The 20,853-nt window shown below is 42.2% G+C and overlaps 1 protein-coding gene across 25 annotated transcripts in view; it reads right to left on the bottom strand.

Moving 5' to 3' along the window:
* Nucleotides 1-20,615, bottom strand: part of LOC110506471 (CUGBP Elav-like family member 4) — a 192,531-nt gene extending 171,916 nt beyond the window's left edge. For 20 of the 25 annotated variants that reach the window (XM_036963211.1, XM_036963216.1, XM_036963213.1 and 17 more), the window contains exons 1-2: nucleotides 20,054-20,615; nucleotides 1,647-1,729 (exon numbers count right to left, since the gene is read on the bottom strand). In XM_036963211.1, coding sequence (XP_036819106.1) covers nucleotides 1,647-1,729; nucleotides 20,054-20,303 — 333 coding nt within the window. In that variant the 5' untranslated portion in view covers nucleotides 20,304-20,615. The remainder of the gene's footprint in view (nucleotides 1-1,646; nucleotides 1,730-20,053) is intronic. The other 5 variants (XM_036963229.1, XM_036963230.1, XM_036963233.1 and 2 more) reach the window with 1 other exon arrangement.
* Nucleotides 20,616-20,853: the final 238 nt, after the last annotated feature.

Genomic DNA, 20,853 nt, shown 5'->3' with positions numbered 1-20,853 from the left:
TGTTAATGCAGACAGAGATGAGCTCCATCTTCTTAATCATAGCCTGAATTTTGTCCCGCACATTGAATATACTGTAGTTGCGGAGAGTCCCTGTAATCCTAGATTCAGATCAGAAAAAACATCACCCAGATAGGCCAGTCGTATGAGAAACTCGTCATCATACAAGCGGTCAGACAAGTGAAAATTATGGTCAGTAAAGAAAACTTTATGCTCATCTCTCAATTACAAAAAACGTGCCAATATTTTGCCCCTTGATAACCAGCGCACTTCTGTATGTTGTAAAAGCGTCGCTGGTCGCTGCCCATATCATTGTATATTGCAGAAAATACACAAGAGTTCATGGGCCTTGCTTTAACAAAGTGAACCACTGCTTGCACGCGCGTTATCACTCCACTATGTCTCCCTGTCATGGCTTTTGCACCATCAGTACTGATACCAACATGAGCAGCAGCTACGTTTGGCTACATACATTAGTGGAATTCCCAGAAGAGAGTAACGGTTAAGGTGATTGGATGTTAACTATTTGACTAGCCTACATGTATTTGACATTGTGTTGTTATTTCGCTGAACACTAGATTGTTTAATTTTATTTTTGGCAGTTAAACAAGGCCACTCAGGTGAGAAAAAAATCTCACCCAAATCCATAGCCCCGTTGGAAAATATCAATGTTTGACAATGTGAAGGAAAAACAAAGTTACAAAGAAAATGTTTTTTTTTTTTTTTTAAGTGAATAAAAAATGAATTTGGCGTACCCCCGACGGCATTGCGTGTACCCCTGGGGGAATACCTGCACTACAGTATATAAACCAATCACAACAATCACCTCATTAGAAAGCAGTGAGAATTAAAAGACAAGAGGTGGTCTCAGAGGGACTCCATTACAGCAGTGTTAGTGGTGTGTGGAACGAACGCTCAATGTATTACCCAGGAGATCCAGACAGAGCACTGCAAACAGCTGACTAATCTACCACAGAGAAGCCCCCAGCCCCATCCACCTCTCCCCTGCCGCCCTCCCTGGGGACCAGGATGGATGCCCAGAGACTCTAACCAGGCTCTAATCAGGGAGAAGAGGGAGGGGATCTGGAGACATAGCAGGGGGCCCTCTCCTCTGCAGGGGCCACAGGCTGGATTCATTCAGACCTCTGATTCCCAGGATGTTATGTCTAGAACGATACATCCCCATGTACATACTGTACTGTATATAGACATAGGATCAGAAACATATCCAGCATACTGTAGGTCCTGGATGGGCTTATGTGTGTGTGTGTGTGTGTGTGTGTGTGTGTGTGTGTGTGTGTGTGTGTGTGTGTGTGTGTGTGTGTGTGTGTGTGTGTGTGTGTGTGTGTGTGTGTGTGTGTGTGTGTGTGTGTGTGTGTGTGTGTAAACATTTTGAGAGATGACGAGAGGACAGAAAAAGGACAGGATGGACCATCATGCCTGTCTTATAAAAATATATATATCAATATTGTGAGCATAACACGTTGTGCAAGGCGTCAGTGTGGCTGACTTCAGTTCAGTATGTGTGAGTGAGTGTCTATGTGATGTGGTCGTGTTAAGAGTAGTAACATTAATGCAGACATGTCCCATGCCAGGCCCTGGACCCGGGGGCCCTAGCCTCTGACAGAGGGCAGATCAGGGGCACTTACCCCTGGCAGAGTCTTCTGTTCATGGAGGGCGCTCTGGGCCTTCAGTGCTGACTCTCTGGCGCAGTACGTTAGAAAGGCACATCCTGCAGAGAGGACAACACAGATGAGAAAGGAGAGACACACATCCTGCAGACAGGACAACACAGATGAGAAAGGAGAGATACACATCCTGCAGAGAGGGCAACACAGATGAGAAAGGAGAGACACACATCCTGCAGAGAGGGCAACACAGATGAGAAAGGAGAGACGCACAGGGTTGATTATTACACGACAAATGACTGGATCACTGCACTCTAGGCTGCTACTGGTATACTGCAAAGTGCAAATAAAGGGTGATGTAAAATACAACCCCACTCTTTGAAGAGCTAAGGGAACATCCATAGCATTGTTCCTAGATCTGCATATTACCACTTGATGAATGATCACGTTCATGATTGTTGAAGAAAGAGGACTAAATGTGCCTGGCATGCATTTCCTAGCGTCGCAATAATTAAAACCCTATGGTGATGAGCCCCAAACACTGACCCCTCACATCTCAGGAGACTCCTCTCAAAGATGGAAACCCCAACAACAATATATGAATGTCCATTAATAACTTCTGCACTAACAAAAATGTGACAGCTTTCATTAAAGGCTGAGTGGTTGTTCTGTTACACACTTGGTTGAGTTGACAGTGGGTGACCCCTTTCCGAAGAGTTTTGCACCGGGCAGCATAATTTCCCATTACGGCATGTCACACCTGCTGCCAAGACTCCCCATGGGAGAAGAGGGGCGCACACACACACATACACACTCACACATACACACTCACGCACACACGCACGCACGCTCGCACAAACAAACACACACACACACACACACACACACACAAACACACAGGACACAGACACAGCACCCATCACCCCTGAAACAGAGCCCTGCTCTCTGGCTCCTTGCCAAGAGAGCTCCCTTTCACTACAACCTTCATCCACCTCCACAACCAGGAAGTTACTCAAGAGGAGAAATCAGCTAAACGACACTGATGAAACAGCATGCCACACAGCAAACCCGCAAAAATAACGCTTTGAGAGCCTGGAAGGAATTAGCTCCTCGTCCTGTGTGACATTAAAGAACTGACTGAGGAGATGGGACTGGACCTCCTAGCAGGCATAACCCACAGCAGGCTAATGAGATAGAACCACTGGGACCGGTCTAGCCTGGCCCTCTAACCCCTTCTTATCATCCACCCGACCATTCAGTCAGGTCATCCTCAGTTTGGGGATGGATGTCATAGTTCATGGTTCCAGGAGATGTTTTTTTATCATCACATGATATAAGGGTTTTGAAATGTACAACAGATCAATGCACAAACTGGTGAGACTGTGGCACTTTATCAGAGTTCATGTAACACTTTAAATTGATTTGCTTCATCTAGGGAGTGAACCTAGTCATGCAAGACAGGAGCCAAGGCCTAAGTAGGGGGAGACTCAGCCTAACATAGTGGCTCACTGTTAATATTCAGGCCAGGCCAGCTACATGGCTACTTATGGTAGGTCCCAATAAGTCTCTCTTGGCCAAGGGGAATTGGAAGACTTCATGAAAGACTCAATATCCAATATATTGCTGGCTCAAGGAAGAACTTGGACCCGGGGGACCATGATAAAGGAGCACAATATGGATCAGACACGTTCAACTTGGTGGTGAACATGAAAAAGGATCACAATTACTGAGTGAGGCTGAGAGTGGGAGACAGCAGATGAGCCAGATGGGGATGCAGGAAGTGGAGGATGTTGCCATGGTTATAGAATGATTCTGAGGCTTGCTTGTTAGCGATGGCTGAAAGCAGTGGTAGGCTGATTCCACTGATGAGAAGGTTAAGTGGAGTGAAAATAATACTTTGGTAATCTTTTTCAAATTTGCTGCTGCACAATCATTTCTGAAAGGAACAAAAGTTCAATGAATTGCATTAAAGCGAAATTAACATGTAAGCCTAGAAAAGTGTATTGGAATAGGAGCTCCTTCCCTTGCATTATCATTTTTGACGTTTTACCCAAGAGCACTTCTGAACCATTTCCATGGATGTATTAACAGCTAATCTGTTAAACAGTATTTAGTAAATTACTCACTATGGAACACCACGCTTTACGAGCTAAATCAAGGGCTTCATCTCCTGACAACAAAGCGCTAGCTTCCATGCTAGATGAACTTATGGCAAAATAATGAATTCATCGCCTGTGAGTTTACTGGAGTACAAACAAAGTTGGATTTTATTCAGGATGACGTTTCCAAGCGAGTTACTGATCTTAAAAGATTTCGAGCTGAGTGCACAAAGCTTGGCGATAGAGTTGACAAATGTGAGGAGATGTCAACTCAGGGCCAAATCAGAATGGACCGGTTTGACTCGCTACCAGGACTTGCAACGTAGAGACAACATGAGAATAGCCAATATACTCAGCAAAAAAAGAAACGTCCCTTTTTCAGGACCCTGTCTTTCAAAGATAATTTGTAAAAATCCAAATAACTTCACAGATCTTCATTGTAAAGGGTTTAACACTGTTTCCCATGCTTGTTCAATGAACCATAAACAATTAATGAACATGTACCTGTGGAACGGTTGTTAAGACACTAACAGTTTACAGACGGTAGGCAATAAAGGTCACAGTTATGAAAACATAGGACACTAAAGAGGCCTTTCTACTGACTCTGAAAAACACCAAAAGAAAGATTCTCAGGGTCCCTGCTCATCTGCGTGAACGTGCCTTAGGCATGAGGACTGCAGATGTGGCCAGGGCAATAAATTACAATGTCCATACTGTGAGATGCCTAAGACAGCGCTACAGGGAGACAGGACGGATGGCTGATCGTCCTCAGAGTGGCAGACCACGTGTAACAACACCTGCATAGGATCGGTACATCTGAACTTCACACCTGCGGGACAGGTACAGGATGGCAACAACAATGGCCCGAGTTACACCAGGAATGCACAATCCCTCCATCAGTGCTCAGACTTCCCGCAATAGGCTGGACTGAGGGCTTGTAGGCCTATTGTAAGGCAGGTCCTCACCAGACATCACCGGCAAAAACATTGCCTATGGGCACAATCCCAGCGTCGCTGAACCAGACAGGACTGGCAAAAAGTGCACTTCACTGACAAGTCGCTGTTTTGTCTCACCTGGGGTGATGGTCGGATTCATGTTTATTGTCGAAGGAATGAGCGTTACACCGAGGCCTGTACTCTGGGGAGGGATCAATTTGGAGGTGGAGCGTCCGTCATGGTCTGGAGCGGTGTGTCACAGCATCATCGGACAGAGCTTGTTGTCATTGCAGGCAATCTCAACGCTGTGCGTTACAGGGAAGACATCCTCCTCCCTCATGTGGTACCCTTCCTTCAGGCTCATCCTGACATGACCCTCCAGCATGACAATGCCACCAGCCATACAGCTTGTTCTGTGCGTGATATCCTGCAAGACAGGAATGTCAGTGTTCTGCCATGTCCAGCGAAGAGCCCGGTTCTCAATCCTATTCAGCACGTCTGGGACCTGTTGGATCAGAGGGTGAGGGCTAGGGCCATTCCCTCCAGAAATGTCCGGGACTTGCAGTGCCTTGGTGGAAGAGTGGGGTAAACATCTCACAGCAAGAACTGGCAAATCTGGTGCAGTCCATGAGGAGGAGATGCACTGCAGTACTTAATGCAGCTGGTGACCACACCAGACACTGACTGTTACTTTTGATTTTGACCTCCCCTTTGTTCAGGGGGAGGGACACATTATTCCATTTCTGTTGGTCACATGTCTGTGGAACTTGTTCAGTTTATGTCTCAGTTGTTGAATCTTGTTATGTTCATACCAATATTTACACATGTTAATTAAGTTTGCTGAAATGAAAGTCAGTTGACAGCGAGAGGACGTTTCTTTTTTTGATGAGTTTGTCTCGGAAACGCGGATTCCACACATTTCTGCTGTGTCCTACACACTCAAACTCACTCGTGGTGCGGAAAACGTCACGTTCCAGTCCAAAGAAGACGCAGGGGATTTTCTCAATTTGCAGCGAGAGGTTGACGAAGATTAGCGGGTATGGATGTGTCGCAGGATAGTTTATATGATTGCCAGCATTCAGACTTGTTCTCCGGCTGGATTACTAACAAACTGACCAGTATGACTGTTCAGATTGATTTAGATTTTTTCACATACTACATCATACATCAGTACTAGCCTGGACTGAGTTGAAAACAGTAATGGAGAGAGCTGGCTAGAGCAAGAAGATGGACATGAGTGAAGACGGTCTGGACTATATTGTTAATGGCCGATCATTTACAGACTGATCATTCCTTGACTGTCAGAAACACAAAGTTGATTTATTTGTAATGTGGCCACGACTGACACGGTATGTTCATTCAATAAAAATCCTCGACAGGGTCTGAGGATGGAACTATTGAAAGAGAATGAGTTATACTGTTGTTCAGGTTAACTCAGATAGGAGCTCTATAACCTAATCTTGATACAGTAGGTGTGACGCTCGTCGTTGGAATGAGGTGAGGACCAAAGCGCAGCGTGGTGGGTGTTCATCATTATATTTATTAAACAGAGAACACTGAACAAAATAACAAAGGAGAAACTAAACAGTTCTGAAAGGTGACATACACATAACAGAAAATAATCACCCACGAAACACAAGTGGGAAAAGGCTACCTAAGTATGATTCTCAATCAGAGACAACTAACGACACCTGCCTCTGATTGAGAACCATACCAGGCCAAACGCAAAACACAACATAGAAAAAGGTACATAGACAACCCACCCAACTCACGCCCTGACCATACTAAAACAAAGATTTAACAAAAGAACTAAGGTCAGAACGTGACAGTAGGGATGCGATGGGGGAATTTTGTGCAGTGCTCCCTTGTTGTTATGAGACGTATTTTATCAGTGACTGTTCTGGAAAAATATGGTGCAGACGGTAGGATATCATACACTGAGTGTACGAAGTGAATGTACAAAATTGAGTTACACCCCCAATTTTCAGAACAGCCGCAATTCGTAGGAGCATGGAGTCTACAAGGTGTCGAAAGAGTTCCACAGGGACGCTGGTCCATGTTGACTCCAATGCTTCCCACAGTTGTGTCACGTTGGCTGGATGTCCTTTGGGTGGTGGACCACTCTTGATACACACGGGAAACTGTTGAGCGTGAAAAACCCAGCAGCGTTGCAGTTCTTCTAGTAGGTGCTAACATACCCCGTTCAAAGGCACATAAATCTTTTGTCTTACCCATTCACCATCTGAATGGCACACATACACAATCCATGTCTCAATTGTCTCAAGGCTTAAAAATCCTTAACCTGTTTCCTCCCCTTCATCTACACTGATTGAAGTGGATTTAACAAGAGACATCAACAAGGGATCATAGCTTTCACCTGGATGTCATGGAAAGAGTAGTTACAATGTTCTGTACACTCAGAGTATATCAAAACGGTAATCTCAGGTAGGAAAATTGCTCCAACCCAGTATGATCCTACATGTGATAATCTAACGGAGTTTCTGGCAAATATTACAGATTTTTCTCTGATCATAGGTGCGGATATGAATGCCGTTTTATCAGCTTTGGACTGCTCTGGCCACGAATCTCAAACAGCTCCTGCACCTGTGTCAGTGGCATTTAACAACTTGGTCAAGGATTTTAATCTCACTGATATATTTCCATTTTTTCAATCCTACGTCTAGACAATTTTGTTTTTACTCTGCTAGACATACAGTACATGACACATTTTCAGTACATGTTGTACATGCAGTACAGAAGTACAGTATGTGGACACCCCTTCAAATTAGTGGATTTGACTATTTCAGCCACACCAGTTGGTGACAGGCGTATATATTGAGCACACAGCCATGCAACCACCATAGACAAACATTGGCAGTAGAATGACAAGCTCAGTGACTTTCAACGTGGCACCGACATGCCACCTTTCAAACAAGTCAGTTCATCAAATAGCTGCCCTGGTCAACTGTAAATAATGTTATCGTGAAGTGGAAACGGCTCAGCCGCGAAGTGGTAGGCAACACAAGCTCACAGAACGTGTGCTGAAGCGGTTGCATTACTCACTATTGAGTTCCAAACTGCCTCTGGAAGCTACGTCAGCACAAGAACTGTACATTGTGAGCTTCATGAAATGAGTGTCCATGGCCAAGCAGCTACACACAAGCTTAAGACCACCATGAGCAATGCCAATTGTTGGCTGGAGGGGTGTAAAGCTCGCTGCAATTGGACTCTGGAGCAGTGGAAATGCGTTCTCTGGAGTGATGAATCACGCTTCACCATCTGGCAGTCTGACGGACGAATCTGGATTTGGCAGATGCCAGGAGAAGGCTACCTGCCCGAATGCATAGTGCCAACTGTAAAGTTTGATGGAGGAGGAATAATGGTCTGGAACTGATTTTTTTGTGGCTGAATAGAAGCAAGTCCCCGCAGCAATGTTCCAACATCTAGTAGAAAGCCTTCCCAGAAGAGTGGAGGCTGTTACAGCAGCAAAGGGGGGACCAACTCCATATTAATGCTCATGACTTTGGAATGGTCAAACTAACGATTCCTGATACCTCTGAGAGCATCACGCTGGCGTTTCAATATAGAATTACTATTTGAAAAGTAACTAGATGTGTTCCTAACACAGAATGTTGGGTCTGTTGAAGATACCCATAGCCTAAGCAAGTCTATAAAGGGACTATCAGGAACTTCTCAGTTGTCATTTGTGTCTCACCTTAATAAAACCAGAATGAGAACAATTAACGAACTGTAAATATCTTTGGCTAAGCTGGAACAAGAACAACAAAACTCTTACTCTGATGACAAAAAGAAAAGAGTAGATGCAGTTAAAATGCAGTTAGAACGTAATTATTTGCTCAGACACAGGGCAGAATTCTTAAATCATCCAACCAGACATAACTATTATTTTAATGGGGCTAAACCAAGTCATCTTTTAACAATGAGACTCAGAAGCAGTTAGAAATGCTCTAATATTACAGCTATTAAAGCACAGAATGTCTTGTTAACTAATCCTTTGGAAATCAATGCAGAGTTTGGATCATTTTAATCTATGCCAGGAGTATTCAGCTCTTACCCTATGAGGTCCAGAGCCTGTTGTTTTTCTGTTCTACCTGATAATTAATTGCACCCACCTGGTGTCTGAGGTCTAAATGAGTCCCTAATTAGAGGGTAACAATGAAAGAACACAGTGTAACTGTCTTAAAGGTCCAGAGTTTAGTTTTAGGGCTCTATGCTCTATAAATCTGATATTACCTAGATATTCCTTACCTCTCCAACGAAGCATCACAATCCCTTGGGGAAGCCATTTCATTGGATGAACTTAAATAGGCACTAACAAATATGAAAAAAGGTACATCCCAGAATTCTACCTTGCCTTTTGGGATAAATTAGGCCTATTTCTACATGATTTGATTCTGACTTCTGTTGACAAGGGATCTTTTCACAATGGTGTAAACTGCAATGATTGTGGTACTTCTGAAGCATAATAAAGATCACACTCTAATAGGTAACTATAAACCTTTGTCATTGTTGTGCTCGGAAGTTAAATTGTATGCTAATGTTCTCTCAGCCCGTTTAGAATCCTATGTGACTACACTAGTGCATCACGATCAGACAGGGTTCATTAAAACTCGACTAGCCTTAGATAATCTGCATCGTTTATTACATGTTGTTCATGCCACTAATGACATTAGATCGCCATGCACCGTTCTCTCCTTGGATGCCGAGAAGGCGCTTGATAGGTCAGAGTGTGATTTTCTATGGTCGGTACTAGAGCGATTTAATTTAGGAACCGAGTTTATCAGCATGATTAAAGTTTTATATGCAAATCCTTCTGCCATGGTGACAACAGGGGCCAATTGCTCCACGCAATTCCCCGTATCCAGAGGCTGTCGCCAAGGATGCCCAATCTCGCCTTTGCTCTTCACCCTTTTCATCTAACTGCTAGCACAGAAAATCAAACAGCACCCCAAATGTTGAATAAAACCTCCCATCGCATATCCTTATATGTGGATGGCAAACTTCTGTGCACTGATAATGCTGTCTCTTAATTACCACACATACTCTCTACATTTGATTTTAGTGCCCTCTCTGGGTACAAAATGAACGAGACAAAATCAGCTATGATGTCATTAAGTTTAGGACTCACTCTGTCAATGGTACCCAATGACATCCCATTGGTAAAGAGCTTTAAATATCTGGGTATACTACATAGATATTTTCCTCAAAACATGGATTGAAATCATTTCCAAGAAATATATAAGTGAGTAGAAGCGTACCTCTCTAAATGTTTACAGCTTCCCAACTCTCTACAAGCTAAAATAACCATCATTAAGATGAATATTCTTCCCCAAATTATCTTTTTCTCTGCAATGATTACACTAGCTCCACCTCAGAAATACCTGGACAATATCTAGTCTTTAGTCTCTAAATTCATATGGAAAGGAGAGCGACCTCGAATTAAACTCTCCCGTATGCATCGTGACAAGGGAGATGGCGGGCTTTCTCTGCCTAATTTTAGTTTCAAGTTTTATTAGTGGTATGTACGGGATACGCGTGGTACACATCGTCCAACTAAATACTTACTTGCAGGTTCCTTCTCGACAATGCAACAACAGTAAGATAATAAAAAATAAGAAAAGATGAGAAACCAAACATAAAGTAAATGGCTCAGTAAAATAGCAGTTTAAGTTTTGGGCTTTGTGCTACACCCCCTGTCAACATGGTTTGATTCAAATGCTTTAGTCTCATGGAGACTATAGAAGAGAATTTGGCATTACCACCCAGACTTCAGGATCTTGTGTATTCTGCAGTGCCATTAAAACAAGCTAAATTACATTTTGGAACCCTAATTTCCTTCTTACTCACAACATTGCGCTTAGTAGAAAAGGAATTCTAACACAATACAGAAGTGGCATGCTCAGTCACCAAATTTCCACAATCATTCCCTTCTTTCTGGCAGTATCCCCTTTTCATTCACTCAATGGGAGGATAGGGGTGTTCATGTTTTGGATGATCTATTTAGAGATGAAGGTTTGCACACATTTGATGATCTTAGGGCTATATTTAAATTACATGGTACCTCTTCTTTATTTTATCTATGTTGAAGATCAGTGATTCCGGTGTATGGTGTCCCTTTGGGCTCATCCCTCCCACAACATGAACTACATAGAATTTTAGATAGACATGGTAATTCAAAGGGTTTGATCTGTATACGGTTGTCACGCCCTGACCTTAGAGAGCCTTTTTTATGTCTCTTTTTGGTTTGGTCAGGGTGTGATTTGGGTGGGCATTCTATGTTCTATTTTCTATGTTTTTGTATTGGGCTTGTGGTAATGGCTGGAGCGGAATCAGTGGAATGGTATCACATATACCAAACACTTGGTTTGATGCCATTCCATTCGCTCCGTTCGAGCCATTATCATGAGCCGTCCTCCCCTTAGCAGCCTCCACTGCTTTGGCTCCTTTATGCATATGTACTGAGAATGGCAAGGTTGTGGCAAGGTTGTGGCAAGGTTGTGGCAAGGTTGTGGATACATTTTGAAAAGAGGCATCCTCTGTCTTATCTGACGTACTTGATATCACTATACCTTGTTCCACCAAACCGTCATCACTTAATGATAATTCACCACTTATCTTGTCATTACAGCGAAGACGTAAAGATATTGGCACTAAGATGGCAACCTCCACATTCTTTGGCTATGTCCCATTGGATCCGCCCTTTTGTAGATATAATTTATTTACAACTATCCACTGCTAGGATCCATGGGGCTAGCCAGGCAACAATTGACAGCTGGTTATCTGCAGCTGAAACCATCAAACTACTACAGTGTGTATATTTCCCAACAGATTGCCTGTTACTCGTTAATTTTTTTGACTCGTGTGCAAAATTGTACCCAGCTGATTTTATCACAATTGCTTGATTTTGTTTTAAATTTCATGGCGATCAGGTTGGGTGGGTTGGGGTGGTCGCCAGGAGGAGTTGGATGGCGGGTTGATGCAGCTTGTGTATGGGCTATGTGGTCTATTCTACTGTAATTATATTTACCTACTGCATAACCATTCCTGCTGCTTTTTGGTATTGTCTGTGTTCCTTTGAAAATTAATACAATGTTGATCACAAAAAAGGAACAGGAGCCAATAAATGAAAAATACTGATTTTGTAATAAGAAATAGGCTTTTATTTCTAATGTTTCTACTGTTAACTTGTACATGTTAATTACAGCACAAAGACATTGCTGTCCTTCAGGCATTTTTTAATTACAATACATTGTGTTTACTTGCATCAAGTATTTTTAATTGACAAAACAACAAAACAAATTGCAATTCATTCATTAACATTGGTGTCATGTTCAATGAAAATTGCTATTCTTGGATTGCTTCTTTCTTAGATGTCTGATGCAGCAATGTTCTTCTGAAAACTATTACAAACTCATTTCCTAAAAGATAAACCTGCCTGCCTCAGCATAAGTGCTTAAATTCTCTAAATTAAAATAGTCAACTGAACCCAGCAACTGTGGGGTGTCTGTCTTTTATAGGCAGTGAGACGGTGAAGAGCAGAGACAGCAGCTACATCACTGTACACGGCCATGTTTGGTCCAGGGTAACAAAGACCTTCAGCTCGAATCGTTGCCCAATAGAACTGTGGCAGCATTCAACAGTGTGTGGGTATCTATCTATTTTCATGCAGTAAAACAGGGCCCTGTTTCCCTCACACACTCTCTATCTAATGATCAGAGAGGTCATCTGTGGACTGGCCTACACCCGTCATTCAACTGAGTACCTGCCAATCACTGTCACCCACCTGCTCCGTCACTGTGTGATTCATGTAAAGGTAGAACCAGCTGCCTGACCATGAGACTGCACATCTCACAGCAGTGCACTACACTCTAAACTAATGGCCACGTGTTAGCGCACAGACATGTTCCTGAAAGAGCAGTGGATTACAGACACAGTTATTAAAAGACTGTTAGGATGGCTTGCTCTTCTAGCTCTTTGCTTCACATTTGTAATGATGAGGCTTTTGGCAAGTTGAAAGATTGTTTCAGAGTTATAGTCCTTCTCTCTCTCTTGCTTTGACATTTAAATGCTTTTGTGGATTTTAAAGTAAAATTGTCAAAGGCATTTATAGCCAATTATACACTCTGGCCTGCCTGTTGGGGAGGGGAGAAGGAATGACAAACCTAAATTACTCTTAGCATCTCATCTCCCTAGCTGCGTGTGGTGGGGCTCCACAGAGTGCCATCCACCTCTCTGAGCTGCTGGAGAAGGAAGGAGCGAGTGATAGATAACGCTACTCAAGCAGAAGATTTGCCCCCCACCAATATCCAGCATGTCTGAACAACGGATGTGTTCCCAGACTGACACTAACCATTATGATAATGTGGGGCTCATAGGGAACGATTGATGCTAAGGCAGGTCAAGTAGCTCGACCTGGACAATGGCACTGCCACTCAAATACACTATCTGTATCCCATCCAATAGTGTCAAATACTGCATAGACTACACTGTCCAGTCCCCATAGACTACACTGTCCAGTCCTTACTCCCTATAGCATCCATAGGATTCACCCCATGACCAAAACACTGAATCACCATCAAATCCCCTTAACAAATCGCAGTGTCGACCAGAAGTGGGAAAAATAAGCTATTGTCACAAAAATGAATCCACAGTCAAACATTTAAATGAAAAACATGCTAAAAATGTGCTAATGTTTTCACCCCATTAACATTTGGGAAATGCATTACCACATAAATGGAACTTGAGGAATTTAAATGAAATTCACATTAGGCAGTAGAGAAATTTAAAAAGCCCAAAGTATTCATGACACACAGAACTGTTCAGGTTGATACCCCACAATCCACATGCATAAATCCTGAGTAACAGCATTACACCCCCCCCCCCCCCCCCCCCCCCCCCAAAATCATGGGTAACAACAAATGATGGTGCAACCCTGTGTTAGATCACTCTGAGTATGAATGGTGTAGCAGAAGATGATCCATTAGTTGAATAATGAATTAATCATTAAGTCTAGACGGTGATGACACACTCCTTAACAACCTGAGGCATTTCAATGACGTATCTTTTGGTCTGAGGGAGGGGGTGTCACATTGCTGAAACAAAATGTGCTGAAGGCCTATGCATGGCCAATGTTGGTAGACTTCTACAACAGTATTGGCCTGCTAACATAGCCTACTATGCTTGTTAAGTCTAGGTTATGTGACAAGGTTATGGTTCAATATAGCCTGTGGCCTATTTGAATGCAACACACATTTAGTTGAATGTGACAGAGACATAAGAATAGGATACTTGTTTGTTCTTATGTTAATAGGTCGTTATCACGAGAATGTCACAATAAGGTACAGAGCGTTCAATTTGCCTGCTGGGGGGCAAGGAGACCCGCAGCTCCACTATAACTATTGACAACTGCATGCCGTTTTCAAGGGATTGTTGATTAAATGTGAACTGTGAGCATTTTCTGTGAGCTAAGTCAGAACTACACATGTCCGATAATTCCATGCAACACAATTGTGCACATTCAGCTCTATCATCAGAGTTATACAGCATGCTTTTCGTGGGCTCTCCCTGTCAAGCAGCTGAAGGCCGCGTTTGCTGAAAAACTGTTAGCTGATAATGTTTACTTTGCAAACTACAGGTAGAAATTTTGTACAGTTGGCTAAACATAGTGCTAAGTAGACCTAATGTACTTTTTCTCCAAACAATGTAGACCTACCTAGTGAAGTAGGTCTACAAACTAACTTTCAGGGGATAAACCATATGGCTGTATATCCAAATATTGTTTGATTTGATTGCCATCTATAGTGGTGATGACAGTAGTCCGACTGACAGCTTTACCAGGATGAGGACTTGCCGATGTCAAGCTATTTCTAAAAGTCTCATCTCTGATGACACAATGTTGTTTGCTAGCTAGCTAGCTACATGCCAAATGGATAGGCTACCCTCACGTATCTGAAATTACATGATCAATTGATGTTTACTAAGCATGAAAAGCATGCAGTTACTGTATAAATCTGATGATAGAGCTAAATGTGGAATAATTGGAAATGTGTTGTTCTGACTATGCTCTTCAAGAGCTGATGATATTAAAACCAAATAGTTAAAACGTTTATTTAACAGTACCTTGAAAACAGCACGTAGTTGTCAATGGTATTAGCGGAGCTGGGGGTCTCCTTGCCCCCTAGCCCCCTAGCTGTCAAATCAAACTCTCTGCACCGTCCTGTGATGTCTTATTGATAACAACCTAGCCTTGCAAAAGTATTCATCCCCCTTGGCGTTTTTCCTATTTTGTTGCATTACAACCTATAATTTAAATAGATTTTTATTTTAGATTTCATGTAATAGACATACACAAAATAGTCCAAATTGGTAAAGTGAAATTAAAAAAATTACTTGTTTCATAAAACAACAACAAAAAACATGGACAAGTGGTGGGTGCATATGTATCACCCCCTTTGCTATGAAGCCCCTAAATAAGATCTGGTGCCATCAATTAGATTCAGAAGTCAGATAATTAGTTAAATAAAGTCCACCTGTGTGCAATCTAAGTGTCACATGATCTGTCACATGATCTCTGTATATATACCCCTGTTCTGAAAGGCCCCAGAGTCTGCAACACCACCAAGCAAGGGTCACTACCAAGCAAGCGGCACCATGAAGACAAAGGAGCTCTCCAAACAGGTCAGGGACAAAGTCATGGAGAAGTACAGATCAGGGTTAAGTTATAAAAAAATATCTGAAACTTTGAACATCCCACAGAGCACCATTAAATCCATTATTAAAAAATGGAAAGAATATGGCACCACAACAAACTTGCCAAGAGAGGGCCGCCCACCAAAACTCATGGAGGGCATTAATCAGAGAGGCAACAAAGAGACAAAAGATAACCCTGAAGGAGCTGCAAAGCTCCACAGCGGAGATTGGAGTATCTGTCCATAGAACCACTTTAAGCTGTACACTCCACAGAGCTGGGCTTTATGGAAAAGTGGCCAGAAAAAAGCCATTGCTTAAACAAAAAAATAAGCAAACACATTTGGTGTTCACTAAAAGGCATGTGGGAGACTCCCCAAACATATGGAAGAAGGTACTCTGGTCAGAAGAGACTAAAATTGAGCTTTTTGGCCATCAAGGAAAACGCTATGTCTGGTGCAAAACCAACACCTCTCATCACCCCGAGAATACCATCCCCACAGTGAAACGTGGTGGTGGCAGCATCATGCTGTGGGGATGTTTTTCATCGACAGGGACTGGGAAACTGGTCAGGATGGAAGGAATGATGGATGGCGCTAAATACAGATCAATTCTTTAGGGAAACCTGTTTCAGTCTTCCAGAGATTTGAGACGGGGACAGAGGTTCACCTTCTAGCAGGACAATGACCCTAACATTACTGCTAAAGCAACACTCAAGTGGTTTAAGGGGAAACATTTAAATGTCTTGGAATGGACTAGTCAAAGCCCAGACCTCAATCCAATTGAGAATCTGTGGTATGACTTAAAGATTGCTGTCAGATAGCATAGGCAGAAGCTCTATAGAGATGAGATGACTTTTAATTAAATAATACCGTTTTTAAATAAAACAAATGTAATATGTAACAGCTGAAATATTTCATTAAAGTAAAGTAATATGAATAAACGATGGTTAATTAGTTATAGCGGAAATGGGCAGTCACTACCATCATGGGACTTTAATTAATTGCTGTATTGTGTGTTGTTACAGCATTTAACCCACATAATGTATATTACATTTAATGTTTAAAAAAATAATCTCAACTGAAATTGAAAACCATGATTATTGTTTAATAATCTAACCAAAACCGAACTGACCTCAAAAAGCACTAATTGCTCAGCACTAATATTAGGCAGCTCTCAGTGAAAGACAAAGTACAGCCGACAGATGTGCCTAAATATACACTGAGTGTACAAAACATTAGGAACACCTTCCTAATGTTGAGTTGCATCCACCTTTCCCCTCAGAACAGCCTCAATTCTTCGGGGCATGGACTCTACAAGGTGTCAAAAACGTTCCACAGGGATGCTGGCCCGTGTTGACTCCAACGCTTCCCACAGTTTTGTCAAGTTGGCTGGATGTCCTTTGGGTGGTAGACTATTCTTGCAGTTCTTGACACACTCAAACCTGTGCGCCTGGCACCTACTACCATACCCCCGTGCAAAGGCACTGTCTTACCCATTCACCCTCTGAATGGCACACATGCACGATCCATGTCTCAATTGTCTAAAGGCTTAAAAATCCTTCTTTAACCTGTCTCCTCCCCTTCATCTACACTGATTGAAGAGGATTTAGCAAGTGACATCAATAAGGTATCATAGCTTTCCCCTTGTCAGTCTATGTCATAGAAAGAGCATGTTTTGAATAGTCAGTGTATTTGCATGATTTTAGTGTAAGCTATTACAACTAACTAACCTGCTGACCAAAATAAATGTACACATACATGTTATTCAATCATTGCATCCACACTGCTCGCACACATCAACGAGCGTATGCGTAGCCAGACGCTAAAATAGAACTTGGTTCTATTTGCAAGTCCCGCATATACCCACGTGGGTGATTGAACGATGAACTGAGGTCCACACTCCAGTCAAATTGGTGGTGGTAATGCACCTTAAAATTGGTTGCCAACCGCCATATAAAGTCCAAAGAAGAAGAAGCCTGAAGGAGGAGAGATTACTAAAAACTGTCTCGGTTTAACCTTTTATTTGTGGATTTATTGTCAAAGTAGAGGACCTTGTGTATTTCAGGTAAAATAACAACCCAATGTTTATATCCCAGGACAAATTAGCTAGCAAAGGCAAGCTAGCTAGTTAAATTACAATGAATGTTTAATGCTTTTCCACCAAGCCCCAAATTAATATAGTTGGTTCAGAGTTCGTTTGATATTTCAACCTGCTTGTCCTGATCGCATCTGGTGTGGGTGGACAACATCAACACATTAGGATTTTGTACATTTCAAAACGCCCTCATATGAGCCCAAAGACCAATCACAATTGGAATAAGAAACAAAGCATGATGTGATTGGTTAAATCGGTTGCAGAAATGTTACCAATTGTTTTTGACATAGATTGACCAATAGACTAAATTAAGATTATGGACGATAAAATTATTGTAAACACAAATCCCAAATGTATTTCAAAAGTCTTACAATCAAATCGTTTTTATTACAAGGATGTACTATTTTATTTGAAGTCCGGCTTTTTTTTGTATAGCATGTTTCCTAAAATACGGAATCAACCATTTCTTATGAACTATGCATGCCTATTTTAAAGTAAAAACAAACTCACATGCCAGTTGTGAGTCTATAGAAATATATTTTATTTTCTGTAGGGAACATTTACAGCTTTTGACATATATCACAGGTGAGAAGACCATACGAGGGGAAAACTCATCCATAAAATGCATTTATGAAATCTTATTAGACAGCACGGATGTAGCCAACTCCCGCGCACTCCCAATGTGACTTTGAGTCGGTGGGTAGTAATACATAATATGTCCTACATTATAGGCTACTAGTACACCGGAGTGGCCTCGGCGGATGCTGATTTGACTGGGCAGACAGTTTGGCTTGTGAACAGGATTATCTTTCTTTAAACAAACAGCCCTAGAGCTTTGACATTCATGGTGTTCGAGGACAGGCGGACGTAAACAACACACGCATAGAGAATATTGTTTTAATCGACCATCATACTCGAAAGAGAAACGTGCATGTATGGGTCCAGCAGCAGTGATTGATAACTCACGGAAAAGGTGGCGCGCAGAGACCTTCAGGTCACGGCGTACTGCGAGACCTGGGAGCAGGACACTGCTGGGCGGATGCGCATTTCTGTGTCACGATTCCCTCTCTGTCTCTTTGCGGCTTGTAGGCTCATTGGCAATAGGACCAATTCATGTAAACGAGTAGCTTTAATTATATACTGCACTGTATGATTTAGCTGGCAGCGGTCCCACGACGAACCCAGCGCTGTACCTGTATTGCAGTGATTAGTGGAAGCGCGCTCTTCTGGAGAAGAGATTAGGGAAAGCATTAGAAGAGAGACTTTTGTTATAGCTTTACACACATATTTAAATGTCATCCCACATGAGGAAATTAAACACATTACATAACTGTAGGCTATATTAGACCTGCTTTTAGTAATAATACACATAGTATTTAAAATTAAATAATAATAACAATACCACTACTACTACTACTACTAATAATAATAACAATACCACTACTACTACTACTAATAATAATAACAATACCACTACTACTACTACTAATAATAATAATAATAATAACAATACCACTACTACTACTAATAATAATAATAATAATTATTATAATAATAATAATACATATCCTTTAAGTAACTTTTTAGTATTTGCTTTCGGTAGGTCTATAACACTAACACAAATAGACTACAACCTCGATTCTAAGACATAGCCTAAACTTCACAGGACATTGGGATGTTCTGTTGATATAGCCTACCGATAGACCACATTTTCAAACAATGGCAGCGAAATGTAACGGGTTTTAATATTAGTTAAGAAGTGAAACATAAAGACACCACTTGTATAATTAATCACATTTAGTCTGTATTCAACGCTCTGAAATAATTAGAACATGCCATGAGAGTATCGCTCCTGATCATTGTGGACAAGAAGGTGACGCGGCCGGGGAAAGCGCACGAGAGAGACCCCATGCTGTTCCCATGCCTCTGCTATGCCACATTGGTTGCTTTGTATTTCCCGGGACCCGCCCCCTGAACTGTCCTACACTACAATACTTGGCAGTGATCTAAACAGTTATTTTGGTCTCTTAATTACGTCTAAAACGTATACATTAGCCGTCTCAAAATGCCACATCAGCATCGTCACACAGCCCTAATAACTAACATCTCATGCCCAGTGGTGATTTCCGTCCTCCTTCTTCCGGAGCATCTTTTAGCCTATCTGTCTATGACGATCTAACTATCAGACACCGTGAAGCAAACAGACATTCCTTGTCCCACCCCTTAACTTGGAGCCCAGCACATGAGCGTCAATGTAAACATACACAGACATAGGCTACAAAGCAGTAGTATCCTAGCGGATGTTGGGTTGACACTTTGACAATTGACCCGCTCTCACTCTTTCGCACACGTGTGTGTGTGTGTGTGTGTGTGTGTGTACCGCAACAACCTACTACCTTGCAGGGAACTCCCACATGCCACAAACATCTACAATAATTACACTTTTTATGCTCTCCTTAGAGCCTCGAATACTTAATATATATATATATATATATATATATATATATATATATATATATATATATATACTGTTTTTGAAAAGGGTGTTGCTGCGTGCATACGGAAGCAATGAAACGATACCAGAACCGACCTTTATGCATTCCCGTAAACCTGTCTTTCAGCACAGTGAGTTCGTATATCTTTCCGAATTCCTCAAAAAGGGGCTTCAGATCTTTCTCCTCCAGGTTTCTGGGAATCTGTCCGATAAACAGCTTGATGGCGTCGTGGTCCTTCATTGGAATGGTGTTCTGACCGATTGTGAGCCCGTTCATCCTGGCGGCGCTGTTCGTGGTGCTGAATCCATTCTCTTGCTGCACTCCGTTTGCAGTGACTGTAGCCATCTTTCCTAAATGGGCCGGCGGCTGGTCTCTCTCTCTCTCTCTCTTTCTCTCTCTCTCTCTCTCTCTCTCGCCCTTTCTCCCTTTCCCTCTCTCTCAAGTCAACTGCACACTCCCCCTACTTTATTTTTCTCTTCTTTCTCTCTCCCTGTCCCTCTCCCTTTGTAAAAGGTCTCTCTCTTCTTCTTTCTCCTTTCTCTCAATCTATCCTATTGCTTTGATTTCGCTTTATTTATGTTTGATGTATTTTCATTCCTCTTCCCGTTCTCAATCTGTTTCTTTCTCCCTGTGTCAGCTGCCACTCTGCCTAGTGACGTCAGCTCGTAGGCTTCTGACTAGACCCCTAGCTAATTTGCATAATAAACCTGGTTTAGCCAATTGGAGAGCAGAACGACCGAGAGCCCACAGGGTGTAGTGAGAATCCAAACATTTGTGTAAAGGGAAAGCTCGAGACTTTTAAGAGGAACAAAGACAGGAAACTTGCCGCTGTAGGCTACGTATTATATTGAATTCTGTAGATAATCATTCTCACAGGTAGCTTTGTTCTGGCTCA

Source organism: Oncorhynchus mykiss, chromosome 26, assembly GCF_013265735.2.
Source record: "Oncorhynchus mykiss isolate Arlee chromosome 26, USDA_OmykA_1.1, whole genome shotgun sequence".
NCBI classification, from domain to species: Eukaryota; Metazoa; Chordata; class Actinopteri; order Salmoniformes; family Salmonidae; genus Oncorhynchus; species Oncorhynchus mykiss.
Note: the sequence above shows the minus strand (reverse complement) of the source record. Positions and strands in the feature narration are given on the sequence as shown.